General features: G+C 38.6%; 1 protein-coding gene and 2 long non-coding RNA genes across 3 annotated transcripts in view; 1 reads left to right on the top strand and 2 right to left on the bottom strand.

Moving 5' to 3' along the window:
• Positions 1-1998: 1998 nt before the first annotated feature.
• On the top strand, positions 1999-5457 carry LOC148679873 (uncharacterized). Its single transcript, XR_015945522.1, has 3 exons — positions 1999-2236; positions 2590-4044; positions 5244-5457. It is a non-coding gene; the product is annotated as an uncharacterized LOC148679873 (long non-coding RNA).
• On the bottom strand, positions 2837-6235 carry LOC148679872 (uncharacterized). Its single transcript, XR_015945515.1, has 2 exons — positions 5108-6235; positions 2837-4049 (listed from the first exon to the last, which is right to left on the bottom strand). It is a non-coding gene; the product is annotated as an uncharacterized LOC148679872 (long non-coding RNA).
• A 2305-nt stretch (positions 6236-8540) lies between these two features.
• Positions 8541-17500, bottom strand: part of cap2 (cyclase associated actin cytoskeleton regulatory protein 2) — a 66855-nt gene continuing 57895 nt past the window's right edge. The window contains 6 exon segments of the mRNA NM_200836.2: positions 8541-10165; positions 11518-11661; positions 13413-13495; positions 14322-14445; positions 16674-16843; positions 17140-17296. Coding sequence (NP_957130.2) covers positions 10082-10165; positions 11518-11661; positions 13413-13495; positions 14322-14445; positions 16674-16843; positions 17140-17296 — 762 coding nt within the window. The 3' untranslated portion in view covers positions 8541-10081.

The raw sequence follows: 17500 nt of genomic DNA, 5'->3' as shown, positions 1-17500 counted from the left end.
AGACAACGTAATTGTTTTATGTTCAATCCACTTACATTTGTAAAAACGTGCCATCATTTATCTGAGTTTTTTCTTTCTCTTGATCTCAAAGAATATACTGAAAAAAGCTGGAAAAAACAGCCAGTTGGCTCAGAATTCAGAGGTGAACATGGTCATCAAACACTGATCTGACATTTACCAGATATGAATAATAATAATAAATGAAAAACAGGACTTCTGTGTCTTTTATTGATTTATTTTGAAGCTCCTGACTTTATATTATTGTTTTAAATGTGTGAGATGATGTAGAAACTAAATATTTTAAAGTTGTAATCAATGAAGAGACAAATAAAATCCTGCAATGTGGTCATCTTGTTTTCGTGCTGTATTATATGTGATAATGGCATATTTAAAGGGGCAGTTCACACACAAAATAAAAATGGCGACATCATTTCCATGAGTTTCCGAGCCTCAAAATTAGCTGAAACACCAAAAATCTGGAGTTTTTTTTTTTTGGAGACAACTTGATTGTTTTATGTTCAATCCACTTAAATTTGTAAAAAAACGTGTCATTTATTCAAGTTTTTTCTTTCTCTTGATCACAAAGGAAGATATACTGAAAAAAAGCTGGAAAAAACAGCCAGTTGGCTCAGAATTCAGAGGTGAACATGGTCATCAAACACTGATCTGACATTTACCAGATATGAATAATAATAATAAATAAAAAACAGGATGTATGTGTCTTTTATTGATTTATTTTGAAGCTCCTGACTTTATATTATTGTTTTAAATGTGTGAGATGATGCAGAAACTAAATATTTTTAAAGTTGTAATCAATGAAGAGACAAATAAAATCCTGCAATGTGGTCATCTTGTTTTCGTGCTGTATTATATAATGGCATATTTAAAGGGGCAGTTCACACACAAATGAAAAACGTGTCATCATTTACGTCTCATCGGAGTTTAAAATGAGCTGAAACACCAAAAATCTGGAGTTTTTTTGGAGACGACTTATATGTTTTATGTTCAGTTTACTTGAATTTGCAAAAACTAATAAGTCAACTTAATTTCATCATGTTGTCCCAACACAACTTGGTTGTGTGGAACCCAGCAATTTTGACAGAGCTTTTATTGATTGATTCTGAAGCTGATGATGTAGAAAATAAATATTTATTTAAAGTTGCAATCAATGAAATGACACATAAGGTCCTAAAATGTTGTCATCTTGCTTTAATGCTGTGATGTATGTGATATTTAAAGGGACAGTTCACTCAAAATTGAGTTTTTTTAATGTTGAACACAAAGGCAGATATGCAGGAAAAAAGCTGGGGGGAATCAGCCAATTGACATGCATTATATTAGTATTTTTAATATTATTATTGCAGTATTTTTTGTTCCTTCACTGTAAAATAAAATCTTGCTGCCTTAATTTTTGTAGTTGAATCAAACTTTTCTATCTTCAGTCCATCTAAAAGCAGATTAAAGGAGAAATTCAGTTTTGGAGATGACAATTGTTTTATGTTCATTCATTCATTTTCTTGTCAGCTTAGTCCCTTTATTAATCCGGGGTCGCCACAGCGGAATGAACCACCAACTTATCCAGCAAGTTTTTACACAGTGGATGCCCTTCCAGCCGCAACCCATCTCTGGGAAACATCCACACACACATTCACACACACACTCATACACCACGGACAATTTAGTCTACCCAATTCACCTGTGTTTGGACTGTGGGGGAAACCGGAGCACCCGGAGGAAACCCACGCAAACGCAGGGAGAACATGCAAACTCCACACAGAAACGCCAACTGAGCCGAGGATCGAACCAGCGACCTTTTTGCTGTGAGGCGACAGCACTACCTACTGCGCCACTGCTTCGCCCTGTTTTATGTTCAATCCACTTAAATTTGTAAAAACTGTTAACTCAACTTAATTTCTTTAAATATATATTGTTATGATAATGACATATTTAAAGGGACAGTTCACTTTAAAAAGATTTTTCATTTACGTGAGTTTTTTATTTTTATTTCGTTGAACATAAAGATATACTGAAAATAGCTGGAAAAAACAACCAATTGACTTATTATGCAATACATTTGCATTTTTTTTGCATTATTATTGTAGTATTTTCGCTCCTATGAATGTCAGTGGCTGTTTTTTCCCAACATTTTTCTAAATATCTTTTTTGTTTGTCCAAAAATTACGCAAAAAATTATTTTTAACCAGGACTGATTATCTTGGAAGTGAATTCTGAAAAGGCGAGGCAGTGGCGCAGTAGGTAGTGCTGTCGCCTCACAGCAAGAAGTCGCTGGTTCGAACCTTGGCTCAGTTGGCGTTTCTGTGTGGAGTTTGCATGTTCTCCCTGCCTTCGCGTGGGTTTCCTCCACAGTCCAAACACATGCGGTACAGGTGAATTGGGTAGGCTAAATTGTCCGTAGTGTACGAGTGTTTGTGTGAATGTGTGTGTGGGTGTTTCCCAGAGATGGGTTGCGGCTGGAAGGGCATCCGCTGCGTAAAAACTTGCTGGATAAGTTGGCGGTTCATTCTGCTGTGGTGACCCCGGATTAATAAAGGGACTAAGCCGACAAGAAAATGAATGAATTCTGAAAAGTGAGTATGAAGCATTGAATGCAAGTATGAAAATGTGTGTGAAATAATTTAGTTGAAACATTCACAGCTTAAACTAACACGTTTCAGGACCTACAAATACAAACCCTCGCAATCAAAGTCAATAAAATTAGGGTTAGGCAAAATTAGGCATTTCTTAATTCAATGCATTATTTTTTTTTTTCATTTAGTGCTATAAAACAAGCTTTTTATTTCAAATACTTTTGGCATTAATGTTCTTCCATAAAATGTCAATTTAAAATGTTTTTATTTTTTGTGTTGTAATGACAGAGTTTGTCCAGCAGGTGTCAGAACGCTCAGTGTGTCTGTTCTGAATCTGCTTGTATTTAAAACAACACGTCACATTACACATTTCACAGATTTGTTGCTTCACATTGGACTCTAAAGCTCTGCCATTTGAAGTTATGTAATGCTTTATATTGCGTTAAATACTTCACATGCTGTTCTTGTTTGTCAAGCTGATGTTTCCCCGTAGCTGCAGTGTTTAAAGCCGCTGTCAGGGGTGAGAAATGTATTCATTAATGAAGCATACGCTGACAAACTCGCCCATTTCTCACCCATTTTACATCAATGCCAAAAGACTGATGATGATCCACCGGCAATCATTACATTCCAAAGCAATACAGTGCCCAGCATATACGAGTACACTCCATTTTGGTGGCATTTTTATCCATTTCTCAGTGAATATCGGTCATATTTTGATGCATTTAAGCCAAACAGATCAATTAAACAGATATATTTATGTCACCAAACATCTTTAGAAGTAGAATGTTTAAATTCATGCAAAATATTGAGAAACGCATTACAAACCACTAAATTTTATATATTTTTTTTTGTTTCTCTTGAATTCTGCTTTTTTACATTTATATATTTAATATTTAAATGTATGTGTGCTAGTTTTGGACCGTTATTGTAAGTTATTTTGTTAGATGAGCTCCAGATTTCATTTCAGTACTGACTAATGTATATGCACATTACTACATTACTGTAAAGCTTCCTATAGAGAATATACATTTAAATGAAATATATGTGAGGGGCAGTGGTGTAAAGTAACTACAAATACTCAAGTTACTGTAATTGAGTAGTTTTTCTCAGAAATTGTAATTTACTTTTAAAGATGTGTGTTTTTACTTTTCCTTGAGTACATGTATCAGTATCAGTACTTTTACTCCGCTACTTTCCTCCAATCTGCAGACTCTACTTTATAATTTCTTGTTTATGGGGATTAGAAAAATCAGTCCTATAATTTCCATCCAATCAAATCACACATAGAAGGTAAACTGCATCATAATGAACTACTTCAAGACATGTGCACATTACCTTGCAGCAAACTGTATGAAAGCATTAAAAGTGTCCAAGAAGATGTTCAACATCTTTACATAAATTGACCCAGAGACTGTTTACATCAGAGATGCCCAAACACAGTCCTGGAGGGCCGGTGTCCTGCAGATTTTAGCTCCAACTTGCCTCAACACACCTGCACAGATGTTTCTAGGAAGCCTACATAGATATATACATTAGATGTCGCCTGGCCTGTTGTTGTCTATTGGACGGAATGCGTCAATAGCGCCGCCATCTTGCTACAGGGTAGCGCTCCTTTGAAATGAATGCGGGACCAAGGTAAAGTGGAGGACTGTGGCCATCCAAAGCCAGAGATATACACATATACACATATATCTGTGATCGGGAGTTTTCCTGGATGTTTGTATGTAATTTTTTTTTTTAATTACGAGAATTATAATTTTACATCACTTTTCTACATTGATGGATCAGTGACCGCACGGGCATTCCTGACAAAAAGCTTGTGTTTGTGTGTACAGAAATGTACTATCCACCCTCCCTGTTAGATTTGATCTAATCATGTCCTGAAACACAGCTCCTCTCCTGCTTTCACTTCTCATACTGACGGAGGAGCGATTCGCTTGTGCATGAATCCCCTGAACGACTCTTTCACTAACGTTAGCCGACAATAATACAAGTTTCTGGCAGCGCAGCATCTCGTTGTCATATTTCTTTTGCATTGTTTGCTGATTTTATTCAACAAAACTAGCATAAGCCGAGTGTTTAGTGCGAGTTGGAGCTGCTTTGCCGTATGGTGAATGCAGTAAGTGACTGTCATCATCAATAACGTTACCTGATTAGCACAAAAGTTCAGAACATACAAAAACAGGAAAAAAAAAACGTAATATTACCTATGAAATGTTCTGCTTTTGTGCTTTGTTTTCTTTGTTTGCTCGTTACTACACCCGTAAACAGCGCTAAAGTCTCGCATCTTCACGTAATAGCACTGTCTTGACTAGTGCGGTTGAATGACATTTGTCCTGGGAGCACTGTACCAATATGGCGGCGCTATAGACGCATGCTCAGGGTCCCTATGCGATATCTAGTGTATATATCTATGGAAAGCCTATATGAGATTGATTAGCTAGCCCAGGTGCGTCTAATTGGGATTGGAACTAAACTTTGCAGGACACCGGCCCTCCAGGACTGAGTATGGGCACCGCTGGTTTAGATGCAGGTCACTGATGAGAAGATGATGGATATTTACAGTATGATGACCGAAATGACCTTAAACACCCAGCAGACACAAGACGTCAATATGATGTCAGATTGAAATTGTACCCTAACGTCTTGGAGATGCTGCATTTGGTTTGGAAATGAAAATCGGGTTTACATCAGAACTCAACATGAGCCCGATGTCAATGTCCAATGTCCAACCTAAAACCAACCAAATATCAACGTCTAATGATGTTACAGCTTGACGTTGTGTGGACGTTACCACTATGACGTCTATCAGACGTTGAATTTTGGTTGCCATAACTGATGAATAAATGTCAGTATTTGACGTCAATAGGATGCTGGTTTAAGATGTTGCTCGACATTGGATTTTGGTCACTTTCTAACAACCTGAAATCAACCAAATATCAACATCATTTGACATCATTATTGTACATCAGAATAATGTTGTGCTTAGACGCTGGCTAGACATTGAATTTTGGTCACCTGACATCAAAACCTAAATCTAACCTAATATTAGCGTCTGATGACGTTGTCTGCCTGCTGGACAATAACTAAATGCACTACAGAATGTTACGTTTACACACACACATCCACAAATGACATGTAAACGCATCAGCTTTATACAGCATAATACTCACCACTCATGAGTACTTTAAAGGGCTACTTTTTACTCCTACTCTGAGTAATATTCACAACAGATACTTTTACTCTACTCACACTACATGTTTAGGCAAGTAATAGTACATTTACTTAAGTATGCTTTTTCAGTACTCTTTCCACAACTGGTGAGGGGTGAACTCAAATGTTGAGCACTGTATTTACATACATTGTGCGAGTCAAAATTATTTTTCTTAAATAGCATAAATCATAAGAATATAAATTCAAGATTTCCTACTGTACATATGAAGTAATTAGTAATATGCATCACTAAGAGCTTCATTTGAACAACTCTAAAGGTTTTTTTTCAGAATAATTGTATCTAAACCAAATATCGTCCTGTCAAAACAAAACAAGGGTCAATGGAAAGCTTTTATTATTTATATATTCATTTAAAATTCATATTTATTAAGCTTATTTATTCGTTGTTGAATATTAACACTTCATTCAATAATTCATTTTCTTTTCAGCTTAGTCCCTTTATTAATCAGGGGTCGCCACAGCGGAATGAACCGCCAACTTATCCAGCTTATGTTTTACACAGTGGATGCCCTTCCAGCTGCAACCCTTTACTGGGAAACCCATACACACTCATTCACACACATACAGTACAGCCAATTTAGCTTACCCAATTCCCCTATAGCGCATGTGTTTGGACTGTGGGGGAAACCGGAGCACCCGGAGGAAACCCACGCCAACACGGGGAGAACATACAAACTCCACACAGAAATGCCAACTGTCCCAGCCGGGACTCAAACCAGCAACCTTCTTGAGTGTTGCTTGCTTTTGGTTAGAAGTTATCCCTGTTGATACAGTAAAACAATCATAATCTGATTTAAGAAAAAAATATTGCTGATCTCTTGAATGTGGCCTGAAAATCAGAAAGCGATCGGTGTACTGTATATGACCCTGGACCACAAAACAATTCACAAGAGTCAATAAAGCTGCATAAAACTATTTAAAAACTTTGAAAATCTGGAATCTGAGGGTTAAAAAAATGTAAATACTGAGAACATTGCATTTAAAGCTGTCCAAATTAAGTTCTCAGCTATGTGTATTACTGATCAGCAGGGCCGGACGGATTCTGCAGACGTTTTTTGCTATTTCTGCAGAGAATTTAGCAAAAAATCTTCAGAGTATCATACTTAAACCGTAATATATGAAATAAAAAATAATATCTTTTTACTGAACTCGTACGAAATTGTACGATTTTAAAAAGGAGGCGTGGCGCCTAACTCCACCCCTAAACCCAACCGTCATTGGGGGATAAGCAAATCGTACTGAAATGTACGAATTAGATCGTACAAATTCATACGAATTAGCCACTAAATGAAAAAGTTACGAATTGCCTTGAGGTTGCGTTGGAAATACAGAGCTATAAAATACCATCTGAACTATTTAAAAGGATATTAAAACAATACAAAATCTTATAAAAAGGCACTTAATCATTTGCAGAACAAAAACAAGTTATGGTGTGACAAATAAAGGGTGTTTGGTTTGTCAAATATCAATACATTTTTATTTGTGTTATGTTTTGATAGCACTTACTAGTTATTCCTTTACCAAAAAAAAGCTCAATTATCTAAGTTTTATTTATTAATCAATTGCACAGCCTTGGTTAATAGTATTATAGTAAACTCATAGCAAACTTGACTTAACCCTTTGTGCTCAAGTAGGTTACTAAGGGTTGATGGAGCATTATTTTGTTTTGAAGTCGATTAAATTATCGGTAGGGACATTTCAGTAATTGGTGGATTTTGGTGGGGACACGTCCCCTCCGTCCATGCCTATTCTACACCCTTGCAATAGGGTAAGTGAAATACTTTAAACCAAAAAAAAAAAAAAAATTACTATAGTTATATACACTTTTTTTTGTTTTTGTTCTTTGAATAAAAAGCAAATCGTTTGAAAGCTTTTTAGTTTTGAAACTTTAAATTTGTCTTGCGTTTACACTGTACCCTGCAAATAAGCTTTTCTTACTTAGTTTTTTCTCATTTCTAGTCTAAATAGAATTTTTTAAACAAGTAAAAAATATGTTTTTGTTGTCAGAAATGTCAAAATTAAGTGAGTTTTTCCATTAAAACAAGCTGAATACTCAACATAACTAGGGCCTAGTTCAGACTGCGTGATTTTAGCCCTGATTTTGACTCGCCGGCAGGTTTTGAGAAATCGCAGACAAATGCCTGAAATCACAGGCAAATTAGTGCTTGTGCACGTGAGTGACAATCACACAGTATGAACTCCGCTACTCATCCGTTTGCACTGGCTGCCAGTTGCTGCTCGCATCAAATTCAAAGCTCTGATGTTTGCTCACAAAGCGACTTCTGGCTTTGCTGCAGATGTATGTGCCCTCCAGAAACCTGCGTTCAGTGAATGAACGTCGCCTCGTGGTTCCATCACAAAGAGGGAAGAAATCACTTTCCCGAACTCTCGCATTCAATCTGCCCAGTTGGTGGAATGAACTCCCTAACTGCATCAGAACGCCAGAGTCATTCGCTGTCTTCAAGAAATGACTAAAAACTCAACTATTTAGTCTCCACTTCACTTCCTAATCTGCAATCGCCTCTCTGAATATCACACTAACTGCATTACAGAAAAAAAAATGACTAATGTTTTGCTTCTTAGACTTTCCACACCTGAAACTCGCCTACAGCACTTATTCATTGTTGCTCTTATAGTTGTGTAAATTGCTTCCTTGTCCTCATTTGTAAGTCGCTTTGGATAAAAGCATCTGCTAAATGACTAAATGTAAATCAATTTATTTTTATTGATGTTTATTTATTTTAAATTGGCATTCATTCCATCTGGAGAAAATAGTTTGCTAAATGACTAAGTGTACATTTCTCCTCTGCAAATGATTGCACACAGTCTGCGTCCAGAGCCAAATAACAACAATGATTATTTACTGCGTGAGGAAATGTTATGAGCTGAAAGCAGCATCTGTAAACCCTGGGAAACTGCATCAAACAGGATTGTGGATGGTTTTATCTATCAAGAGACTCAAGTATTGGTAAAATACATTGAAGAATATTTAATTTTTTGAATACCTAATACAGGACCAGAAGGTGTTTTAACGTATGAGTTTTGCAAACACCATACAGTACTGTTACATTTTAACTTATTTATGACTTTGACCTAATACGTTTAAGTTGCTGACCTTAAAATTGCCATGTTTACATTAGGAGTGCGCGATACTGACCAAAAATCACATCTCTCATTTTTTATTTCATTCATTTTCTTTTCAGCTTAGTCTCTTTATTTATCCGGGGTCGCCACAGTGGAATGAACCGCCAACTTATCCAGGATGTTTTACGCAGTGGATGCCCTTCCAGCTGCAACCCATCTCTGGGAAACATCCACACACACACATTCACACACACACACACACTATGGTCAATTTAGCTCACCCAATTCCTCAATAGCGCATGTCTTTGTGGGAAACCGGAGCACTCGGAAACCCATCAAGCAATGTTAGCTCTTGCTTGTGTAAATACTGAACTGCTTTCAGACTCGTGTGTTTGTGTCAGATGGCTTATCAATAAACCAGCAGCTATGACCAGGGCCAGACGGAATCTGCAGAAGTTTTTTGCTATTTCTGCGGAAAATTTTGGTAAAAATTAGAATTATTTTGAGAGTATCATAACTAAAACCTTAATATGTGAAATAAAAAGTAATATCTTTTTAACTTTTATTTAACGTTTAAAATGCAAATGCAATTAGATCCACTTTATTTGGTGAACAAAGCAAGTCTCTCATATAATATCTCTACTAAAAGACAGAAAATTTGACTGTACAAACTGCATTGTGCATAAATCACATGAACATTTTCATATTAGTCACTAATATTACTGAAATTAATAAAAAAAAACTGAATAAATATAGATTTACACACATTTACTCAAGTAAACAAACAGAATTAATGATGGGCTAAAAATCTGTGGAAAATCTGCGCGCACAGATTCCGTTTGGGCCTAGTTATGACCTTATCTTACCTTAAATATCGCACACCCCTAATTCAACACATTATGGTTCCATCATGCTGTGTAAATATTGTTAATGTATAATAATGGTAATAATAATGATAATGATAACAGCTTTAGGACAAAAATATCCATCAGCGATCTGTTTAAAGCACAGTGGGTCTGGGGAAGTCAGATGTGTTTGTCCATATATTGCTCATAACTGTAATTGTCTAAATCTACAACTCCCACAAGCACAGTGTGCGGATTCTTCCATGTCAGCTAACAGTGATCTAGTGAAAGTGCTTGAGGAATTGTGGGTAGGAGGAGGCAGATCAATCAGCCGGCGATCTTTGTGGGCTCGGTCACCAGGCTGGAGCCGTCCCAGACCGTTTTAAACTGCTCTGGAACTGGAAACTCCCTCTGTTGAAGACATGAGAAGATGTCTAATGACACACTGGGCTATTTTAAAGCCTTCTAATTTAGTTTAGTTTGTTTACAACCATCAAAAACCCCTGTAGATTCCTCATGATACACACAACAGCAGCAGCAGCAGCTCTGTTCTCACAGCGTCTCTAACAGCTGGATCTACTCTGCTCTGATTGGTCAGGTGACTCTGTTCTGATTGGTCAGATTTTCCAACTTTGCTCTGATTGGTCAGATGGCTCTACTCTGCTTTGATAGGTCAAATGGTCTTAGTCTGCTCTGATTGGTCATATATGTTCCTTCTCTGCTCTGATTGGTCAGATGTTATTACCAGATGTTATTACTCTGACTGGTCAAATGGCCATCCTCTTCTCTAAGTGGGTCTACTCTGCTCTGATTGGTCAGATGGCTCTACTCTGTTCTGATTGGTCAGATGTTTTTCCTCTGATCTGATTGGTCACATGACTCTACTCGGTCAGATATTACTACTCTGCTCTGATAGGTCAAGATTGTTCTACTCTGTTCTGATTGGTCAGATGTTTTTCCTCTGATCTGATTGGTCACATGGCTCTACTTGGTCAGATAGTTCTACTCTGCTCTGATTGGTCAGATAGTTCTACTCTGTTCTGATTGGTCAGATGTTTTTCCTCTGCTCTGATTGGTCACATGGCTCTACTCTACTCGTCAGATGTTTCTACTTTGCTCTGATAGGTCAGATGTTCTTTCTCTGCTCTGATTGGTCACATGACCATCCTCTTCTCTGACTGGGTCTATTCTGCTTTGGTCAGATGTTCCTTTGCTCTGATTGGTCAGATGTTTCTACTTTGCTCTGATAGGTAGGTCAGATGTTCTTCCACTACTCTGATTGGTCACATGGCTCTACTCTGCTCTGATTGGTCACATGGCCATCCTCTTCTCTGACTGGGTCTATTCTGCTGTGGTCAGATGTTCCTACTCTGCTCTGATTGGTCAGATGTTCCTACTTTCCTCTAAATGGTCAGATATTTTTACTCTGATTGGTCACATGGCTCTGATCAGCTCTGATTTGTCACATGGCCATCCTCTTCTCTGATTGGGTCTATTCTGCTGTGGTCAGATGTTCCTACTCTGCTCTGATTGGTCAGATGTTCCTACTTTCCTCTAAATGGTCAGATATTTTTAATCTGCTCTGATTGGTCAGACGGCCCTAATCTGCTCTGATTGCTCAGATGTTCTGCCTCTTCTCTGATTGGTCAGATGTTTCTACACTGCTCAGATTGTGACTTCTTACAGTTTTTATTGGAAACCAAAATTCAATGCAACCTCAACGAGTCCTCAGCTACATCTACAGTGTTTGAGAGTGTTCTCACATAATCATCTTCTCCCTCGGGAACCAGGATGTTCATCTCGGAGCTCTTGGCACTGACGATCTCACAGTCTAGTGAATCCTTGCTCAGGTAGACATGGCAGCCCTCGGTCTTGTTTATGGAGATAGTCGGAACTTTTCCCATCACCTGAGAGGCCAGAAAATAAGGTTTATGACATGTTAAACAGCAATATATAGCACTACCTACTGTGCCACTGCATCACCCATATATAACTATATACATTAGAATATATTAACAAGTATATATATATATATTCTCTTTCTGTTCGCCATGCGGTATCAACTTACAACAGAAGTCGAAAGTTAAAAATGAAACACCTGAAATTGCATGAAACTTTGGAGAGCCTCTGTGTTCCTTTAAGGTAATAAAATCACTGCTTAGGCTACACGGTAGACTTTTAATAAGAGTATTATCTTAATCATATTTAAATCGGAGTATTGATGTCTTATGTGAATGTACTCAGAACGTCTGGTGAAGTCGTGAGCTGTCAAAGACAGGGCATTACTCTGCCTTTCAGCATGAGCCCTCCAAGTTTACCGTGTTTCCTCATTAAACGCAATGAAAGCGTCTGCTTCGCGTTGTTGTGTCAGAATCCTTGTGAAATGCAGTAATACTTTAGGATGCTTAGTTTAAGCAAATTTGATGAATGTGATCATGCGTGTTGAATCTGAGGGGAGTCGCTCCAGTATGGAAGGCCGTTGGGGCCAAAACGTCTGCAGCGCGTTGTGTGTGTCTGTCTGTGTGTGTGTGTCTGTGTCAGGCCCGTTGAGGGGTGTCAGGGGTGGAGTGAGCGACGTATCTGAGTAGGGGGGAGAGGGGTGTGCAATGTATTTAACGACCGGTTTGCAAGAAATTATCATTCATTTGCGGGTATTTGGGAGTCTTTGTGCACTTGCGGGATACTCCTAGTCTTAGCAACTGGATGAATGTAAAGGAGGATTAAGCTAAATTGTTTCTACTCTATAATTAATGTTCTCAATTCACAGCAATAAAACTTTACAATGAGTGCAACAGTTTGTATTCTATAGTTTATTATTATAATCTTTCATTTTCCATATCTGCAATTCCTGTATTTTGGCATTTTTTTGCAGTCCACTTAGAATCCAACATGGAAATCAATGTTTTCTTTATTGCCATTGATTGTTTTGCAATTTAAATGTTATTAACATGCCTGTGTTTTAATTTCTGTAATAAATATGGCTGTCAAGCAGGATCTTGATGGTTTATTGTGGGTATGTTGTTTACATGAAGAAATCTGTGTTACAAGTTAAACAAAAATTCTATTAAACAATTATATTTTGAATTTAAATATTTTTTTCTTGCGTTTACATTAATTTTACATTTTAAATAGCCAAAATTACAAGTTTCAGTATTTTAATTGCGATTAATGGTGATTAATTAGTAAATTTTTTAAATCGATTGACAGCACTAATATATATATATATATATATATATATATATATATATATATATATATATATATATATATATATATATATATATATAAATATAAGGTTTAAGAGTAAAGTAGTGATGAGATCTTGAAGTGATGCTCACATAAATTAATATCACACCTTAAACCTTATATTTATATATATATATATATATATATATATATATATATATATATATATAATATAAAAATATAAGGTTTAAGGTGTGATATTAATTCATGTGAACATCACTTCAAGATCTCATCACTACTTCACTCTTGCCTGTGTTGACGAGGACGTTCTTAATTGATTTGCCAGTTATGACCATAACTCACGCACACACATTATGCCAACACGTTCTCACTGACAATAACAAACCCAGAGTGCCGACCGCTCACAGATCAACACACTTCAGCCTGCCATACACACACACTAAAGTCTGACCTGAAGCTGAATATCTCTGGAGTTGATGATCTCCACGATGCCCACCACATTGTCAAAGACCAGGCCCAGCTTCTTACAGTTATCTGTGCAGACAAACAGACAGAGAGTTGTGTACTTTTCATATACCGTTCACTTTTCTGTCTTCTCTCAGTGGCTGAGAGAAAAAAAGACAGGCGCACGAAAAAACAATGATTTATTGGATTTACTACATGGTTTTTAAGGCGTGCAGTTGCAAACAATTGACTTGGGCTGAATTTAAACTAACAAATTAAGCTGAACATTACTACATTTAATTGGTTTGTTTAAATTCCTTCATTCATTTTCCTTCGGCTTGGTCCTTTTGTTCATCAGGGGTCACCACAGCAAAATGAACCGCCAACTATTCTAACATATGTTTTACACGGCGGATGCCCTTCCAACCGCAATGGTGTTTGGACTGTGGTGGAAACCGGAGCACCCGGAGGAAACCCACACCAACACGGGGAGAACATGCAAACTCCACACAGAAACGCCAACTGACCCAGCCGGGACTCGAACCAGCGACCTTCTTGCTGTGAGGCCACAGTGCTAACCTTTACGCCACCATGCTGCCTTGTAAATTCAGCCCATGTAAATCGATTGCAACCTCTTATCTTAAAAGAAAAAATAGAGAGTTTAATCTTATGCGAAAGCAAATAAAAAACTATTTAAAGACAGGAATTATTTAACACAATTTAATTTCAAGCACTGAATGAAAAAGAAATCTAACACTAGATCATTATTCAAGGACTTTTCCAGCATTCGTAACAATACAATGTGAGGATTCAGTTGAAATAATTAATATTGATATCCAGTATAGTTGTGCATGATCATTATCAGGATGTATTGAATTACTGAATATCGGCCCATAATCTGCATGACCCTTCTTACCCACGATGATGGAGTTGACTTTGCCTTTGACCTGCAGTGTGGAGCCGCTGCAGCTGAAGACGTAAACCACCTGTCTGAGCTCTGTGTCCTCGATCAGCAGCTCTGCACACTGATCCTGATACTCCTGCACACACACACACACACAATACAACACACACACACACACACACACACACACACACACACACACACACACACAATACAACACAGGCATTCAACATATGCTGTGGAGACCCGGAAAATGAACTCAGAGACAGCAGAACAGCAGGTGTGTGGCGAGGGTTTTCCTCTTGAGTCTGCTCTTTTGGGAGATGATCATTAATATGGAACAAGAATTATTCAAATTATTTATTAAATTCCCTATTAAATTGCATTTTATTAAGGTCTACCCCTACCCTAACCTTAACAACCACAGTAATATATACATTTGAATTATTGTTGTACAGATTCCTGCAGACTATCCACAGCTGTCTCTAATCTGGACTTTACAGACATCCCAAGTTGAGAATAGTCATTCCCGGGCGAGAGTGTCGCGATTTGCGGGAGGTTGCGGGAGTTCTGCTATGTAAAACATTTGAAAAGCGATGGTGGGGGTGGTAGGAAAGTGGAAGATGTGAAGAGCTAGGGCAAGGGATGGATGGTCTTTAATTGAGTGCACGAGACGTGTCTGAAGAGCGAGGAGGGATCCGATGGTGAGGGGTGAGAATGGTGCGCGACATATTAGAGGAGTGGGAGGGAGACGTGCGATTTCTGGATAATCACCACTTGTTTGCAGGAACTTCCGGGAGACTTGGGATGCCTGACTTTATCCCAATTTTGACATTGGTTATAATTAGGAGCCCATGATGGACAGAGGCTGTTTCTCAATATGCGTTCTTAAGCGACCTTGTGTTCTCAAGTTCTTGTGTACCGTCATCAACATCAACCGCCAAAAACTCAAGACTGCAAGAACGGAGGACGCGTGACAGAACCCTGATGTGTTCTTGATTGCGAGGATGCAGACTTCAGCGCAGAATTCAATGCAGTTAAGTAAAGAAGTTGAGAATTTTCATTTATTTACCTTCAGCTTAGTCCCTAATTTATCAGGGGTAGCCACAGCAGAATGAACCGCCCATTATTCCTGCATATGTTTTACACAGCGGATGCCCTTTTGCCTTCAGATCTGCCTTAATCCTTCATGGCAGAGATTCAACAAGCTACTGGAAATATTCCTCAGAGATTTTGCTCCATATTGACATGATAGCATCACACAGTTGCTGCAGATTTGTCGGCTGCACATCCATGATGCCAATCTCTCATTCCACCACATCCTAAAGGTGCTCTATTGGATTGAGCTCTGGTGGCTGTGGAGGCCATTTGAGTACAGTGAACTCATTGTCATGTTCAAGACACCAGTCTGAGATGATTGAGCTTTATGACATGGTGCGTTATCCTGCTGGAAGTAGCCATGAGAAGATGGAGACGCTGTGCTCATAAAGGGATGGACATGGTCAGCAACAATACTCAGGTAGGCTGTGGCGTTGACACGATGCTCAATTGGTACTAATGAGCCCAAAGTGTGCCAAGAAAATCTCCCCCACACCATTACACCACCACCACCAGCCTGAACCGCTGATACAAGGCAGGATGGATCCATGCTTTCATGTTGTTGACGCCAAATTGTGACCCGAGCATCTGAATTTGGCAGCAGAAAACGATCAGGCAACATTTCTCCAATCTTCTATTGTCCAGTTTTGGTGAGCCTGTGTGAATTGTAGCCTCAGTTTCCTGTTCTTGGCTCACAGAAGTGGCACAGAACTGCCGCTCACTGAATATTTTCTCTTACTCAGAGCATTCTCTGTAAATCCTAGAGGAGCTTATGTGTGAAAATCCCAGTAGATCAGCAGTTTCTGAAATACTCAGCCCGCCTGGCACAAACAACCATGCTATGTTCAAAGTCACTTAAATCCTCTTTCTTCTCCATTCTGATGCTCACTTTGAACTGCAGCAGATCATCTTGACCATGTCTACATGCCTAAATGCATTGAGTTGCAGCCATGTGATTGGCTGGTTAGAAATTTGCGTTAACGAGCAGGTGGACAGGTGTACCTAATAAAGTGGCCGGTGAGTGTGTATACAGATTGAAGAGGGGTTCTCTGTTCCCGCGGTCTCCTGAGTTCGTTCTTCTAAGTTTACTTGGCAAGACGGCTCACCATGAGAACACAAGTCCGTTCTCTGCATTCTTGGAATTGAGAAACAGCCTTAATGTCTTATTTGAGAGAAGATGCTCACTGAACAGTTTAAAGTCTTCATTACTATACTGGGGCGTTAGAACACACACACACACACACATAGGGTTAACAGCGGACGCACCACCCTCCACTTCTTGCCCTCCAGCTCCAGCCCGGGTGGATGTTTTCTGGCCGGATTAGATGAGGAAGAGCTCTGGGTTTTGGACGGAGAGTCATGGTGTGTTTTTCCACTCTGAGAACGCAGGTTTGGGTTTTTATGGGTCTTCTGTTCATCACACACATGCTTTAAACCTGCAGACAAAACACACACACACACACACACACACACACACACACACACACACACCAATATATATATTTAAATAAATCCCTGCTATATATCACCTCATGACTGCTTATTCCACACATGTAAATATGGAGAGGTGGACTCTGTTGTAATGTGCGTGCACCTGATATAAAGTGTTTGTATTGAATCTACATTAACTGAATCAAAAATCATAACTAGTGAATGTTGATGTTGTTGAATGTGCTGATCTGAATGACTCCCCAGCTGCAGCACTGATGGAGGTGTAGGTTGAGTCTCTGACCTTTGGTGATCTCCTCTCCCTGGTTGAGCTGAGCGAACAGAGCCGCGTGCTGGACTGATGGAGCATCTGCTGGAGAACTGCAGCTGTCAATCATCATTGGAGGAGGAGGAGGAGGAGGAAGAGGAGCACTGAGCAGAGAGGGAGGAGCTTTTGGACCCTGCAAAGAACAGACACTCAGACTCATTTCACAGCGGGAGAACAACAACAACAACAACAACAACAACAAAAACAACAACAACACATGCTCAAACATTTTAGGGAAATGATTATGGAAATATTTTTAATTAATAATTTAAATGGATGGATGGACAGAGAGACGGACGGAAAGATAGACATAAATAGAACGACTGAACTATAGATG

This window comes from Danio rerio, chromosome 19 (assembly GCF_052040795.2).
Source record: "Danio rerio strain M-AB ecotype USA chromosome 19, GRCz13ab, whole genome shotgun sequence".
Taxonomy (NCBI): domain Eukaryota; kingdom Metazoa; phylum Chordata; class Actinopteri; order Cypriniformes; family Danionidae; genus Danio; species Danio rerio.
Note: the sequence above shows the minus strand (reverse complement) of the source record. Positions and strands in the feature narration are given on the sequence as shown.